Source organism: Spea bombifrons, chromosome 2 (genome assembly GCF_027358695.1).
Source record: "Spea bombifrons isolate aSpeBom1 chromosome 2, aSpeBom1.2.pri, whole genome shotgun sequence".
Lineage (NCBI taxonomy): Eukaryota > Metazoa > Chordata > Amphibia > Anura > Pelobatidae > Spea > Spea bombifrons.
Genome location: NC_071088.1, coordinates 130,818,945 through 130,836,129, shown reverse-complemented (window position 1 = coordinate 130,836,129; position 17,185 = coordinate 130,818,945). Strand labels below are relative to the sequence as shown.

Here is a 17,185-nt window from a genome sequence, read left to right as displayed (position 1 = left end):
GTCGCCTAGATGGTAATCCACCGCTGACAGGACGTTATCCTTCTTTAACTTCTGTGTATGGTTAGATTTGTACAGTGGAGTATAACTTATTGCTACAGTAATACAAGTGTATGGTAAATAATAATTTAGGCCAGGATCACTGATGCATCCTGACACGGTGTATTCTATGATGAATATTTTATAATCTACCAAACCTCTGGAGTCTACAGTGAGAAATATAGGTTGAGACACAAATGCGTTTCAGATATCACACCACACATTTCATTTTATTTGATGCTGAAAAGAAAGCCCTGTGTGTTACTTGTCCCTCCAGCATCGAGGTGTTAATAAATTATAACATGTCTCTGGCTTGGTACTTGGCATATTGTTCTGTTTGTAATTGACACCTTTCTTCTCAAGAAATTATTTATCACTTTAGTTTGCAAATTCATTTTAAGTAAATTAGCTTTTTTTTTGGTTGTGCTGAAAACAATTGACCTCTAGAGAAAAATCATATATTATCAAGTGTGCATATTTATCACAGGCAAATCTCTCTTATTCCCGAGACCTCAAGAGAGCTTTAGTGTATAGATGACTGAAATACAACATAAGTCATTGTATACGTTCTTTCTGATATGTTTTAATAAAGTTGTTGTTGTCATTACTGGAATGCAATTACACCCCCGGCACTCCAAAACTATATAAAAAAAAGACTGAGCCAACTTGAAAACATGGCGAGGTAGATGGCCCCCAGTAAAAGAGCGGCTGCCCACATAAGTGAATGTAGTGAAGAAAGGCAGAGTGAGAGAGATAAGAGTGCTAGGGAGGGAGGGAGTATGTGTGTGTGAATGCATGCATGTTTGTGTGTGGTGCAGTGAATGTGCATGTGTTAGCATGAGTGCTGATGTATGGTTTAGCATGAGTTTGTGTGTGTGTTAGAGGGAGTGTGAGCATGGGTGTGTATGCACGAGTGTATGTGTTAGTATATGTGCATGTGTAAATGTGTTAGCATCACTATGTATGTATAAATGTGTGTGTTAGTATAAATGTTTATGCGTGTGTGTTTCAGCATGAGTGTTTATGTGCAAATATGAGTGTGTTAGCATGAATGTGTAAATGTGAGAGTACCTGTACATATGTGCCAGGGTGAAAGGTAAAGTTCGGATGTTACTGGTGTCCTTCATATAGCACACATAGTTTAGTTTTTAATTTCCTAATAAAATCACATTAAAACAGGATCAACAAATAAGACATGCTATCCCTTTTCACTTTAGCTTGCTAATAGCAGTCCCTAAGGGTTTTTTGTATGCTTTGCAGGCACCAAATTTATCGACTATAATAAGGCCAACAACCTTACAGACAGTTTTTCAAATCACGACGGTTTAAGCTTGTTTAATCTATGTAAGTTATTCTGAATGTCTGACCTTTTAGCCCAATGATTCTCCCTTTATTAAAATGCCTAGTATGTCTTGTTTTTAAATCATTCGTAAACATGAAGCCCTCCGCACATAAGTTGTTACTTAAAAATGCAACCCTCCAATCACTAAGGAATTGAATAATTAGAGATCATAACTTTAAAATTACTTTGAAGCAATGACTAGTAAATTGTAGGAAAGGTTAATTGGGGATTTAGAAAAGTAGCTAATAGGGGGTGAATATTGCTGTATGCAGATGAAGCATCGTGCATACTGACACAAGCGAGAAATGCCTACCTCCAATAATCTCCAAGTAATATATATAACAGAATTACAAATCCCTTGATCCCTAGGTAGATGATGGCTGTGCCTTATTTTTGCTAATACATGTCCTATTCACATAATTAAATTGATCCCAGGTTATCTACTTTACAGTTGGGCATCCTCGGGCTAATTTACTGTGGTTGGCTGGCAAAGCAATCGCCCTTTTACTGGCTTATATTTGAGAGAGTTTGGGTTACTGTCACTTGGGTGCATAGACTTACAGAATAATACATAATGACATGAAAATTCACTCTATCACCCACACACACCAACACCATACATTAACACAAAAACTCACTCTAACATTATATACTTACACCATGTGCTAACACACTGACACCTTATGTTAATACACTGACACTGTACGCTAACACACACTCACTCTAATAATGTATGCTTACTCACGCCTACACACTGTAACACCACTCATACTCTTCCCTTGCACACATCATATCACACTCTGTACAAGCTGCAGGGTCACATAGCATTGTGTTAAGTGACACTGCTGAGCCCCCCCGTTATAGGGGTGCCGGGGTTTATTTCAGGTGCACTAGAAAGCTCTAATCAGATGGTTAGATAACCACTCACCCTAATTCACCTACACAAACCCAGACACAAACATACTAACACACCCAGACATACTAACACACCCAGACATACTAACACACCCAGACACACACATTTAGACACTTAGATTAACACTCACATCCAGAGTCTCATACTAACACACGCCCAGGCACTCCACACTTACTTATAGCTTGCCAGTTGTCCAGCTATTGTAGATTAAATGTGTTGCTGTAGAATTATAAGAGTAGGAGACTAGCATTGTGTAAGATTTCGTTTCACAAGGGAAGGTGTTGGCCTTTTTCATGGGAACCATCTTTGGGAACACAGTCACCTGCAAAGGTAGTGCAAAACCTGTGAATATCCCCTTGCTGGCGTAATGATACATGATACATGAGACGACTCTATTCATGAAGTGGACCACATGACGTAACCGGTAGGAGATAAATCTTGATAAAGACCTCATTGTGAGGTCGAAACGTTGTTGTCTGTTTCCTACAATAAATCTGTCTGATGGAACCCCTGCGTGCCTGGAGCCTTCTTCTATTTTTGATTTACTGGGGAGCTGGCCCTTCCTGGCACAGCTAAGCACCTGAGTTCCTGTGGGGAGTGAGTGCAGATTCCTAATTCTGGTAACCGGTAGGAGAGACTCTAGAGGTGAAGACGGTTTTTTTCAACACAACTTCAGGCAAAAATTAACATTTTTCATCATTGTAAAGGATGGAAGATGACAACTTTCCAGCAGAAGTGGTAGAGGTTAATATAGTAAGGGAATTTAGACATGCACAGGGCAGGCATATGACGACATCTGTTTTTCCCGCTGTAAAGATGTTTTATGTCAAGAAAAAAGCAGACTAGATGGGCTGAATGATTTTAATTGCCATCAAATCCTATGTTTTTACTTTTAGATTTTGGGTGCAGATCTTTGCCTCCTATAGTCTTTATGCCTTGGAGCCAGTGGTGGTTTTTGGCAAAAACGTCCCCAATCTCTTCATTTCTGGACTTTTTTTGCTGGCGCGCTACCATCAAAACAATACCTTTATAGTTATACCAACTATAGGGAATAACACAGTTAAACATATAAAAAAAAAAAGTGAAAAACAGCCAGACCTTCCAAAAAAAAAAGAACATTTCGTCAATTTATTCCTCGTTTTAAACGCCGCTGAGACACAAGATTTATCCTGTCCGCCTATTAAAGGTTATCTTAGTCTTCTCCATCAAGTACAACACAAAAATATTCTTAGTGAGCGTGTAACAACTTCTTATCTCGATTTCTCAGCCATTAGCTACAAATCCGATCACTTGTATTATTTTTTTGCTTTTGACCAATTGCGGTTTCCTTTTACAATGACATTTTATGCCTCGTCTAATTTATAGGTTTAGCAAAAATGCCATTTAATTTGCTGTTTTTTTCCCCTCTTCCTCTCTCTGGCTTTACCTTTGTTTTCTTTTTTTTTTTTGTAATTACACTCATAATATAAATGAACACAAGATATCAAAGTGTGCTACCGGCAAATATAATTATTATGCGGCAGAGCTGTGGGTGCCTGGCATCTTCTTTCAAGTATATTGTTTGATGTAAAAAAAAAAACAAAAAAAAACCCCCTTGTTTCAAGAAAGGACTTTAAAGATTCCAAAAATTCAGTTTTTTCTTTCTGTAGCCGAGAAGCAGATAAAATGATGTGGAATAAATGCAGGTGGGCATCTGGACTATAATGGAACGATGTTTTTAAATGTCCTTTTTCATTAAAAAGGAACTAAATCCAATAAGCAACGTGTTACGTGGATAAGACGTGGCACTTAACCTGACTTAAGGGGACCCTTCAACCCACATATGGATTTTAATGTATATCATAACAGAGATATCTTTAAATTGACATGGTGTACTCCTTGCAAATGCATGGGGCGGACTCTGCAGAATCCCCCAAAATGCATTTGCCCCCTTTTTTTTCCCACCCCAGCTATTACATCTCCATGCATGTGACTTGCCTCCAGTTATCTCCAGCACTGGCTCTGAACTCTGCAGGTGGGGGGTCTACACAGAAAATGCTCCCATTGATTTGAATGGGAGCACTTTCCTGTCTTTGATTGCGTGCTTGAAGCATCCAACCAGTGCCAAGAATACGACCATGGAGGAGGGGGGGGCTGCAGTTTCTCACTTAGGCAAATACCCTTTTTAGTTTTATTTTTACAATTTTTAGGTACATTCATATGCATTTTGTTTATTCATCCCATTAACTATGCATTTTGAATAGTCATTTGTGCCACATGTGTCCTCATATTTAGAACACGTGACTTTTCACAAAACACTGCAAGCGGCCAGGAACGGACAGTCTCCGATTCCATCGGCTTCTAGCAGATCTCTGTTCCTGTTGCAATATTCTGAGGTTTCTCTGCTGAATTCCTCTTATTATAAAGCCATAGCCCTCTTATTATAAAGAGACAGCCCAAGTTAGCCACTTCTACAAAATAAGCTGGGTGGTCCTACATAACACACAACTAATAAAACATCACTATTAACTATTAAGCTTCGGAAACACATACCGACGGTCCAGCATGGTGCGTTGAGATGAAATATTTCACCGTATTCTTTGTGCAGTAAGCTGCTTGTCAGGAAGAAAGCAAGAGTCTGCGACCATCGATGAATGTGAACCTGGTAACACAATATATAATCTTGATGGGATAAAGAAATGATAAAAGCATCAATGAATAGACATTCAATGAAGTGGGAGATTCCGTTATATGCATATTGATTGAATGTGAATAACTCGCCCCTGAATACAGAAAATAGTCATGCCATAATGGTTATTAGTCAGAGCTTCTGCTTTATGAAGCTAGACATCTCATGGTAAAACAATTAACCTCAATGGCACATATTAAAATAGAACCTCAGACTTTAGTGGTATCTGACTTTCTTTGTCGATAGACAGGTGAATCAGAGTCAATTGAAAGGTTCATTTGATGGAATTCTTTTAACAATTCTTTCCCCATTATAAAATATAATACATTATATATACAAATTATAAAAGTAGATTATTTGTGGCTAAACCTACAAGGCGATGGTCTAGAACTGTGCTATTTCTTTTTTTTTGTTTGGGTCAATTGTAATTTAAATCAGTTTTAAAATGGGATGAACAATGCACATCATTTCAGAAATTGGGGTACTACAAAAATCATAATACTCTTCTAAGAAGTGAAAAGATCTCAGTGGCTGGGATGAAGGAAGATGTAGCAAAAATCTCAGACCAATGTCACATACAAAATCCAAAGTTAAGAAAACAGCAAAACTAAATGTTAGATAGTTGTGAGATAAAGGCAGGCGGCACAGTTTTGTAATTGAGAAGACAAGCCAGGTGTCAGGGCTCGGGTAAGCAGGTCAGGTAGGAGCCCAGTTGCAGGGGATATCAGAGGCTCAGTTTGTACCCCACAATGCATCATTATCAGAAAGAAGGTACAGACGGGCAAAATGTAACATAGCGCAGGCTGAATAGTAATATGATATGCTCTGTATTGGAAAAGCTGACGAGACAAGCAAGTACAGGCTGTAGACACGACCAAACAGGACACGATAGCCCCAGGAACCAGGAAACACGTCTGAAAGGTCCTTAGGCAGGATAAACAGCAGGGCACAGTACTCACGGCAGGAGCCCACAGGCAGGGCACACATAGTCAGGAAGGCCAGGTCTGAACCAGGATGGTATCAGTGCCAAATTGGAAGCCAAGGGGAGAGTCGGAACAAGCTGGGTCAACAGGGCAGTGGAAGAGCCAAATCGGGAACCAAGGAACAAAGTCGGAAGCAAGCCAGGTCACAGCAGGATAATCCAAGATGCGTCCTGCGTAATCATATACCACGTCTTTCTCGGTTGAATATTGAAAGTGTCTCAGTGACAAAAAGTAAGACAAAATCACAACCTTCTTTTAGATCCCATAGCACTAATCAATAACCGATCACATTATCAGGCCAGGGGAACCTGAATATGCTGTAGATTAGGTTGTATTGAGTGTAAAGCCATTGCGAAGCTTTTCACTAACTCGCCTATCTAAATGACCACTGGTATGGGATGATACATCAAATTGGTTTGGACAGAGTATATACAGATGAAGTGCCATGTTCTTAGAACCATTGTGAAGATGGCATAACCAGCTATTTATTCCAGATAACCATTTTTTTTTAACACAAAATGTTTAAAATGAAATCTATTGTATATCCACAGCAGTTACTCTTTATAAATACAGTATGTAAAGATACTTTGTACTATGGAAGATATTTTGAAGCAATTAGCCGCACAGTTGTTACATTCAGAATACGCACTCGACATTGTCTGTAAATCGTGAATCAGCTTATTCAGACGTCTTCTCCTTTGAATAATCAGAGATGCGTTTTGCCAATTAAGTCTGATTTGAAATAAGTTCCAAACATTTCAAAGCCCCTTTTGTTACCAGCAAATAGATTATTTTTTTTATTATTGTGATTATTTTTTTCTATGGGTCGTTTGTTGGGAATAAATACTTGTGAATCAGAAAGCCTGCTGATTTTTCCTAACTTGAAATAAAAATAATTTTCTCTGCGAAGTCCGTCTTGAGAAAGAATGTTCCTTTATAAAGAGTGTTTATAAATCGTATCAATTCTACTACATTAAATATAAAATGTAGTTGACCCATGCTGACCTATACCTCTAAAGTTGGCTATCAGGTCTGGTTTGCATACTTTGACCACAAGCTTATTAATCTAAAAATTATTTTTAAATTTACTGGTATTGCCATGACAATGACAATGTTCAGACCTCCAGATGGACTTCTTATAGAAGAGGAGTGGAAACCATTGAGAAAATAACATAACATAAATATTTGAGTTCTTGAAGGCTACGCCACAACGATTTGTCAGTTAAATATTCTTCTTGGTGATCAATATCTCCCTGAAAGCAGAATTTGGTAATTTTTTAAGGCAGTTTGGCTTAATTTGGCCAAATCCTAGCCAGTCTCCAAAATCCACAGAGCTGTATCCTTCTGCAGAGTGGCGTGTTCACCATTGATGTATAAGAAGATTGAGTACATCTTCAGAACCCGTTGTATTATTTTGACTTTGATGTCCGTTTGAGTATATAAGGTAGTCAAATTAATGCAAAAGGAGTAAAATAATATGCTCACTGCCCATGATTACTTGTGTACAATTGGTTTTGTACCATGTTCCACTGCTAAAGATATTATTTTAATTATAGTTATTAGAAAAAATTCAGGACCACAAAATAGCTGATCCTCCTAAAATGACTTTTCAGCATTTTATATTATTTACAACCATATATAAAATTATTTTCATTGGAATACATATAAGAGTACCTCTGGTGCTTAACAAAATGATGTTCTTCTAAAATCCAAATATAATTCCAGTTTCACAGAGTGGAAACTATTCTATTTTTTTTTCTGCCACACAAAACAAATTTAAGATCCCAAGAGGGATTCCAACCGGACCCCAGTGACGAGGCCCATGGAGGCCGAAACGTATGTCTGGGGTTGTTAGTTTCGTTGTGCAGAGGAACTTGCCTCGGATTTTGGTTCCCGGACTGCGCTTGTTGCGGGATGAGACTGATATGTCGATTAAGATTTTTCCTCTGATACAACATAAGAGATAAAACTTAAGATACTCCTGTGGGGGGGGGGGGAATCACCATAGGATAGGGTCCTTGGCCTCAGTTGAAACATATATTATAGCTGACTGCAAAAACCAGGTCACAGAATGGCAACGCTAAATGAATAGGGTTTTAGGGTTACAGATTCTTGGAGGACTATTTTTTCTTGTCCACCACTTAGTCATTCCAATTCTGGAGAGCCAAACAATGCCACAAATTAACTTCTTTAGTAAGACGTGTGCATGCATTTTTTTTTTTTTTGGTTAAACGTACGTATTTGGTATATTATTCATTCAGAGGTGAACATTTCTATCTAATCGGTATTGGATACCTTGGATGAATCTCCAGGACCTCTTAAGATGTCAACTGTAGTGATGTTTCACTGTTAATCATTATTCAAATGAAAGCCTGGAGAACAGACAATTTCTGGATCTTCTTAAAATATATATATTTTTAAAAGTGTGTTTAAAAAAATAATGTTTTTAAAAAAATAATCCCTACCTGTCCTGTGTGATCTTGCAATACTCTTTATTTGGTTTACGTTCACTGTTGGGTTACAAATGACATCACGTCACGCATCATCACTGTGGCCATTAGTGGTGCAAGTATCTCTATCTAGTATATTTTTCTTGTAAGCATCATATTGATGTCTTCTGGTAGGTTTCGTTTTTGTACCACTTTGAATAAATACTCTGATTTAGCTCTCCTATTGGGGTCAGCTCTGGAGCCTTGCAGAACTTTTTTTTTCTTTCAAATGACATCATAGTATGATGTATAATTTTGCATTTTAGTCTGTAATCTTTCGACCTCAAACCAATCTCCAAATGTAAAACAGCCAGATGAAAAAAAACTAGGAATAAAAGTCCACTTTTTAATATGCTTCTACAATGCTTAGTTCTTTTGCAGCCCTATTAAGGGATCGCTTTTATGTTCTGAGAGAGCCTCGGTGAACTCACTGCATGCGCTTATAAATCAAACCTTTTTGTTTTTTGAATAATTGATAAATACGCTTCTCTGGCCAAGACCCTTCCACACTTATTGTTCAGTATCTGTTGAAGTACGTCGTCTGCGCTCTGCTTATTTACTTTACATTTTCTCTGCGTTAAATAACAGCAGTGTTCGGTCTTATGAAGAATGAAACGGCTCTTTTGTAGAAGAGATGAATTATAACACCATGAAAAAGGTTGCTTTCTATAGGTTTTTTTTGTCTAGGACATTCTTTTAATTGTATGTTGCTTATGCTATGCTGACAATCCTTACATCCTATATTTAGGTCACCCATGTGTTGTAATTGAGTAGAAGGTCAGATTCCTGATTAACGAGGAACATGGACCTAGAGCTCCAGCAGAATCGTGACCTTGCTAGCTGCGTAAAATATATTCTAGCAGATGGAGACGAGAGTTCTTTGACATTATGGGGTCAGGTAGATTTTAGGCAGTGTGTTCTTCTCTTTATTAAAGAGACAAGTTTGATTTTTTATATTTTAGTCTTAGTCTATTGTATTGAAGATAACGTTGGGCACATCGTAGCTTCCATTTTGGATGGTCAGGGACCTTTGTTGGTGGCCTTAGTTGTGCCAAATTGAAAGAAAAAACAAGGACAAGACGAGCATTGCATATCGGTAAAATTAGATATCCTGCAGAATTACCAATGCTTGATATAACAGAAACATTATTTTTTTTTTTTTATTTGTTTGGTTACTATAGAATTACTTCAACATTTCAGCTGTCCAAACCAGGACTTCTTCTGTAGGCATGTCAGGGACAGAGCCGTAGGCATGCCAGGGACAGAGCCCGACCCCTGTGATGTAGTGAAGCTAAATGCTGGGATATGATTTATTATCACGGTGCTCTGCTTCACTACATAGCAAGGTGGCAATGTGTGGACAACAGTACAGTCCACACCAGACATTTCCACAGGTCAATAGATCTCCTCAAGTGGACCATAATCCCTACTGCCAGCAAATGGCGGGACAGCCCGACAATCCCTGAGAATCAGGACTGTCCCATGGAAAACTGGACACTTGGGTGGTATGCAAAACAGCAGACATATTATAGCTCTTGTTTATTTGCTGTAGAAATATTCACTTATTTACAGAAATTAGAGCAATAATCTGTTAACGTTATTCGGGTTAATAGGTGAAGAAATCCATAAAAAAAAAATTGCGTTCCTTACACGAATCCCCGATAAAAAGCTAACTTACTGAATGCACATTTTGAGTAAACCTCCCGAAGCGAACGCAGACAGACTTGCTGTAGCACCTTGGGCACTGTCTGTTTTCCAATCAAACTTCTGGGGTCAAAGTGAATTCGCCTCCGCTGCGTGGTTTTTGCCGGCGATCTGGCTTCCCGTGGGCAAGTTATATGACCGTGTGTCAAGGTTCAGAAGGTCGCCAAGGTTTTATATCTCAGGATTTTCTTTTTTCATTACCCTTCTAGCCTTATTTAAAGCTGTTACAGTATCCGTACTGTTTATAATGAAAACCAGTAAAATAACAAGGTGTGTGTGTGTGTGGGGGGTAGACCGAGACACTACCTGGAATTTGTTTGTAAGAGTAACACAGTGAGAATAAAATAGTTTAAAATGCTTTAGTACGTTGATACATAGCACCAAGAAGTTGTGCATTGCTTACAAAAATTACTTATATTATTCTTGATTGATTTATATGGCACCATCATATTCCACAGCGCTGTACAGTGGGAAAACAGAACAAAACAAGTAATATATATAACAAAACTATTTGAGGTATCTCACAATCTACAGTATATACTGAGTTAATTTTGGACAAAATAAGGCATCAGGTTGAGCGCTTGTGGCTCCAAGCTTGACATCAGTAGAGAATGGAAACAAATGAAGCCAACAGGAACAGAAATGGGTTTTGGAGAAAGCTAAAGGGATAATACTTCCCTTTTTTGGTAGAATAGTGATTTATGAGTTTATGGTGGAATTGATACATTTCTAGACAAGTTTTATGGGCTCAGAGAGGGAGACATAAAACAGAATATTGAGCCGTGAAAGCCAGGGGTGTGATGGCATCAAGTGGCCGAATAATAGTTTAGACAGAACATATTTGGCAGGCTACACACTCAATAGTCTTAAAAAATAAAATTATACGCAAGGAAAGTATAGAAAACAGATAAAAGGAGCACAGAAAAGATCTATCATTATGAAGATGCTCCCTGAAGTACTGGATAACCTTGACTTGGTTGCTATATATGGAACTGCAGCTTAAACACTTTTAGTGGTGACCCAAAATCCTTCAATTAAAGTATTATTGGGGGGGACCCCCTTTGTCCATGATGCCCTGGAGAGGCCACATTAGTGAATGGGGTGGAATATATCGGGGTGCAGAATCATGATGTAGAGGGCTTTGCATGCAAACGTAAAAACTTTTACCTTCCTTCCTGGAGAAATAGGAAAACTATTCCTAATAGCTTGAATTATGAAACAGACTTTGTAAAACATTAAATGCTTAATGTTGGAATTCATAAAATGCGTTATATATTAGTGTTTGAGCTTAAACCTTTTAGCATTCTGAAACATGCATGAACTTTTGTTCTGCTTATAAAACTATCCCCTTTCACCTTTTTTTTGAGATGAAAGCTCATTGAACAAAAGGGGACACAACTACAAAACCTTTAAAAACAGTTCTGACGATTACATGGTAAAAGTCAATGTATTTCCTTTAAAATATCATCATTAGAGGAAGCGCTGTCGATTTTCCAGAATCCTGTACTAAAGAAAGCCCCCAACATTCTATGGGATGTATATGAAGACAGTTCACAAACATACATGTACTTACACACACAACTGTTTTATAAAACCATATACACTCTAAGACATATTGAGGTCGCAACATAAGAATACAATTACATATATCTAGCATGTGGGTAACCCGAGGCAAAATGATAGGATAGGATAAGCCCATTTCTACGTATGTATCTAATTTGGAACTATTTACACTATATATATACATATATATATATATATATATATATATATATATAAATGGTCCCAAAACAATTCGAACAAATTTTTGGCTTCATTTTTTTGTTCATTCGTTTTCAGACAACACATTTAACATTTGGGAATGAATGTAGTTGTCGCTTATCCTCATTCACTCATGCGCTCACACACTCATTCACTGCAAGCCAATATGCGGACGCACGTAGACGCGGGTCGCACGATTTGCGCGGCGATCACAAATCTTTGTGGACTACATATCCAATGATTGCCCTAAGGTTGGCGGAGCCTCATGGGACATGTTGTTCCTAAAGATTTGCTACTCATCTGTGAGCCACTGATTGACATAAGATTTTATACACATGAAATATAGATGAAATTACCACCCCACATTACTACCCAAGTCTTACCCCCACACTACTGTACATAAATAAATGTATGTATGAGTGTAAGCGTGCATATGTTGAGTGTCAGAGATAATCTGTTGTAATGATCATACAATGTTTTTATAATATATATTATATATATGTATATATATATATATATATATATATATATATATATATATATATACATACACACACACACACACGGAAATTAATAAAAGAATAACCCATGTCTACTTAGTCATACATATTTTATATTTATTACTATCTGACCTATATGGCCCATTTTTCGTGAGTCAAAGAATCAGACCTTAATCAGGCCTTGTTCTTGTCTTAGATTCAGGATAGCTTAATGCGTATCCCATGCGTATTTAAAATCCCTTACTGTATGAGCCTTTACCACTTGTGCTGGGAGACTGTCCCAGTTATCTACTACCCTCTAAATGAAACTTCTTTACATTACATTTAACCGCTGGCCCTCTAGTTTTAGATTATGGTCTCTTGTTCTACCGTTTCTTCTCCTTTGATATAAGCTTTCCTCCTGTCCTTTAACATTCACATTGCATGAATAGCTCAATACAATCATTTCCACAGAAAAATACAGTTGTAAAAAAAACCCATATACTTTACTTTAGAAAGATAATAATAAAAATGATAATGGTAATAAATGTTCAAATCTAATTACTTTGCTGGATTACGAGCCTAATGCTACAGTAAAGGTTCAGTGATTGTTTTTTTTTTTTTACTCGATATATATACGAGATACTGTATGGCTTCGACACTTTTGTATCTACCTCCATTGGCATTAATGCTTTTAATGTATATTATGAAAAAGTCTGCTTAATCTTGTCTGACGCTGTATTAAATCCCATAGTCATTCACATAATGAATAATGATTTAATAAAATACATTTTAATATATAACATATAATAAAAATAGCAAAACATTATATGTATATATAGATAGACACAGTATCTATAGATATATATAGATATATCTATCTATCTATATATATATATATATATATATATATATATATATATATATATATATATATATATATAATAACTAATTTTGAGTGCTGAGCTCAGGTTACAAGTCTGAATTAATATTTTACCTAACAAAATGGTAACGGCGTTCATTTATATAGGAAGTTGGGAGCAGTCATTACTTTTACTTTGATGACAGAATAAATTGTCGGGTACCTATGCAATATTCATTACCGGCTAGACTATGGCAGAAAGCTAAAAGCTCTCAGCTCCTTAGAGATCCCTCTGGGAATGTGAAGTATATCGGGTGGTTCATTGGTCTTAACTGTGATTGCATTCAATTGCCGCTTTAACCATAAAATATTTAAATTACAAGATAAAGCTGCTTTTTAGTAAGTGATGTAAAGAACACGAACATTTTCTTCTTTTAACTTTTTTTTTTTTTTTTTCTTCTCCCTACCCCAGCCCTGTTCCTACGATTTCGTGGCGGAAAGTGAGTGGTTTTATTCCAAGTAAAGCCCGTCTAAGAAAATCACAGGCGGTTCTGGAAATTCCTAACGTGCAACTGGAAGACGCGGGAACGTACGAATGCAAAGCGGAGAATTCCCGGGGAAAGAACGCCTTCCGAGGACAGCTTCAGGTTTACAGTGAGTGAATGAAACAGCGGATTTATTTCCTGGGAAACCTGTTTTATATATATATATATATATATATATATATAAAAACGTGTTTGAAAATTGTTAAATTTTAAAATATATACATAGCTTTATATACATTCTCTTTATTTTAGTTTGACATTTTGTAAATATTGTAATTAAATGACTTTTCCACTTAATATACCCAGCCCATATCATTAATAGGTAACACAAAAACAGGCAGCTGCAAAGAAATGGGGAAAAAAAGCTGCTTACTTTTTTTTTTTTTGCTTTTATGTCATTAAATCACTGAAGGGAAAATAAAATAGCAGATACGTTTAACATAGTGGAGAGTGCGGCGAGGAGGAACAGCACCTTTAATGACCCTACAAACTGACATAGGTCAGCATTATTCTGTATGCTGGGTTCCCTTTCCTTGTTCTCCTGGAATATTCATCGGCTCATAATGTCCAGAATGGGTCTGTTCACATTCTATGGCCAGTGCTGTGACATCCGGCATGTTCTACGCGTTCTACCTACAGTAATCCCACCTTTATCTTATATTGTAGATGCTAAGAAATGGGATCCTGATAGGGACTGGACATAAATTAAGCTTGATTTATCGGGCTACATGCTTTGTGATCCTATAAGTTCAAGTGATTTGCGACAGTACATGCTCTCAAATCCTCCATGAAAGGGGAAAACCGGTGTTGAAAGCCCTCAACATCCCCTCCAGAAGGGACCAAATGATTCGACCAAAGACCTTGCACACAGGAATTACATCCAAGTGGGTATGTTTGCTGAATTATGAGTAGGCACCAGTTGGAACGCGAAACGCGTTAAGCATTGGCACAATTTCACCTTCAAAGCACCGGCACCTTAATAAATATACTCACCTGCATCCAGTTCCTGTGTGCGAGGGCTTTGCTCGGTTGTATAAATTCAGATAGGACTGTTGGTGAATATAACACACTATTCCCCTTATTATCATGAAAGTGCTATTTTTTTAAACACTATATAATCTGATAGAAACCGATAATGACAGATAAGACTCATTTGACCCGTCTATTCTGCCGGACTCAAACCTAAATTGGTTCTTTAAGATGCAGAATAACCATACGCCTATTTGCTTTCTGATCTTAATTTAATACTTATGATTTCATAATTCATTGATATAATAAATTACATACACATGATATATGGATCGTTGGACTTAAATCAAACACTACCCAGGCAGCAGCTTAACACATTCTATATGTTTTTGCCAATAAACGACTGTACATTACAACACGTAACAGCATATGTAAGGGTATCAGGCCCGTTTACTGACCTTGTCTAATACCGTTGACGTATAGGTAGCCGAGACTAATGGACGCCTGGTTTCTTACTATAAGCTCTTTATACCTATGTTTCAAAACTGTTATGAAACCCTTCAAGCCTCATCCTACTTAAATGCTCTCCGAGGATACATAATGCTACTCTGAAAGCAAAACATCAACGTGTTACATTTCTAGTTGATCTCTACCCCGATTTTCTCCATGTTACAGTTCTATACCCTTAATAAACCCATGTAACCGCAATTACTATACATATCATGGGGAAAGATATCTCACCTTCCCTGCTCTTGTGAGCTTACAATCTAGTCGGTGGTTGGGGGGGAGGTGGAACAGTAGGAGAGGACGGCTTGGGATAGGGATGAGTTGGTCGAGTCAGGATGATCTGTAGAGGTTGTTGGTCGTTCAGATGGCTTGATTAGGATGCTGGCTGAGAGCAGGTACTCTAGGTAGCCTACCATGAAAAGTTTCCAGGTATATTTATGAATAATGTCTTACACCGCATGCTGCCCCTTTAAGTGCTTCCATGAAGCTATTCTACAAAATGCCTTCCAATGAATTTTACCCTCCTGCGTTATAATATTTTTTGTACAGGAAAAAAAAAAGGACATGAAATAAAAGCTAAGCCTACTGGCTAGGGACAGGCGATCTGTCTTTTTTATGGCACGCTTTGACAAATTCATTCTATGCATCTCAAGCAGGTAAAGACCTGCACATAAAACAAAGGGTCAACAAGGTACGAACGGACTGCTATGAGAACCCCAGACTTTTATTTGAACGCATCATTTTAAAAAAATACTAGCAGGTTATTCAATTAACACGATTTCTTTGGTTATAACAAAAAGCAATTGAATCCAAATTACCTTCAATACAAATAGCATTTAACCCCCCCCCCCAAAAAAAAAAATATATATATATATTTTTTTATATACCGTAATTTGGATGAGGTACTTTTTCTGAAACAGTTGGTTGGCAACAGTGTGTTAGCTTGGGTAAGTCATTATGTTCTTGGAATTTTAAAAATAATGTCATTTCTAAAGCAGATTTTACTAATTCAATATGGCCGCTTCCAGCAACTTTCTTGGCTCTTTCATTGTTCTCTTATGAGTTCTAAAAATGTAACTACCATCAAGCTTTTAGTTTAGCTTCAATTAGTTCTGTTTTTGATTAATATAGTATTTTAGACAGCTGTATAATAGCCATTTGTGTGTGTTTTAGCACTGTTATCTTAGCCTAAACACCCTGACTCCTTATCATACCTGCCCGGGGTTAATAAAATGTAACGTCTCGCTCTTAATCACCAAGACACTGACTCTCTGACTAATGAAAGTCTGTGGAGCAAAGGATTTAATTGAACAAGCAAGGCCCCATTAGCATTGCCATAAAGAATCAGCTCAGTGTGGTGAATGCGCAGGGAAAGTCAACCAAAATATCACATGACAGACAACAATGGCCGCCTCCATGTCTGCAGATAAAATACATTTATTGCAACAAAATGAGCTAAAACCAAGCTAATCTATATTACTATACACTGTATCTTATAATCAAAGAAAGATATTAGGTTTTCCCATGAGCCTTTCTGTTTATGAGCCACATAAAGATCTAATTCCCTGTTGTTAATCTAGTTAAGTCTGACAGAAATGGCTTCTTAACTACTTTTGTTATTCATTTAAAAAAAAGATCAATAATCAGGATACCGTATGAAAAGTCTAATGTCATATGATAAATTCAGTTTATGATATGTTCTTGACCTCTTGATTGCTATAGCCACGCGGAGGCAGAAAGGAACATTTACATACAAGTACCTCTTGTGATGTGTTTGCCGTTATATAAAGTGTTGTTGATGTGTAGATATGCAGTGAACCAATTGGTTCAAGTGATACTGCAGCCTTGAACCTATTATTCTATTCAGTTTCAAGGCTGCAGTATCACTTATTCATATGAATATCAAATGCTCAAATATTTTTGT

At 37.2% G+C, this 17,185-nt stretch overlaps 1 protein-coding gene across 1 annotated transcript in view; it reads left to right on the top strand.

Annotated features, from left to right (window-relative positions):
- CNTN5 (contactin 5) overlaps positions 1 to 17,185 on the top strand; it is a 256,290-nt gene that overhangs the window by 129,567 nt on the left and 109,538 nt on the right. The window contains exon 8 of the mRNA XM_053456515.1: positions 13,713 to 13,894. Coding sequence (XP_053312490.1) covers positions 13,713 to 13,894 — 182 coding nt within the window. The remainder of the gene's footprint in view (positions 1 to 13,712; positions 13,895 to 17,185) is intronic.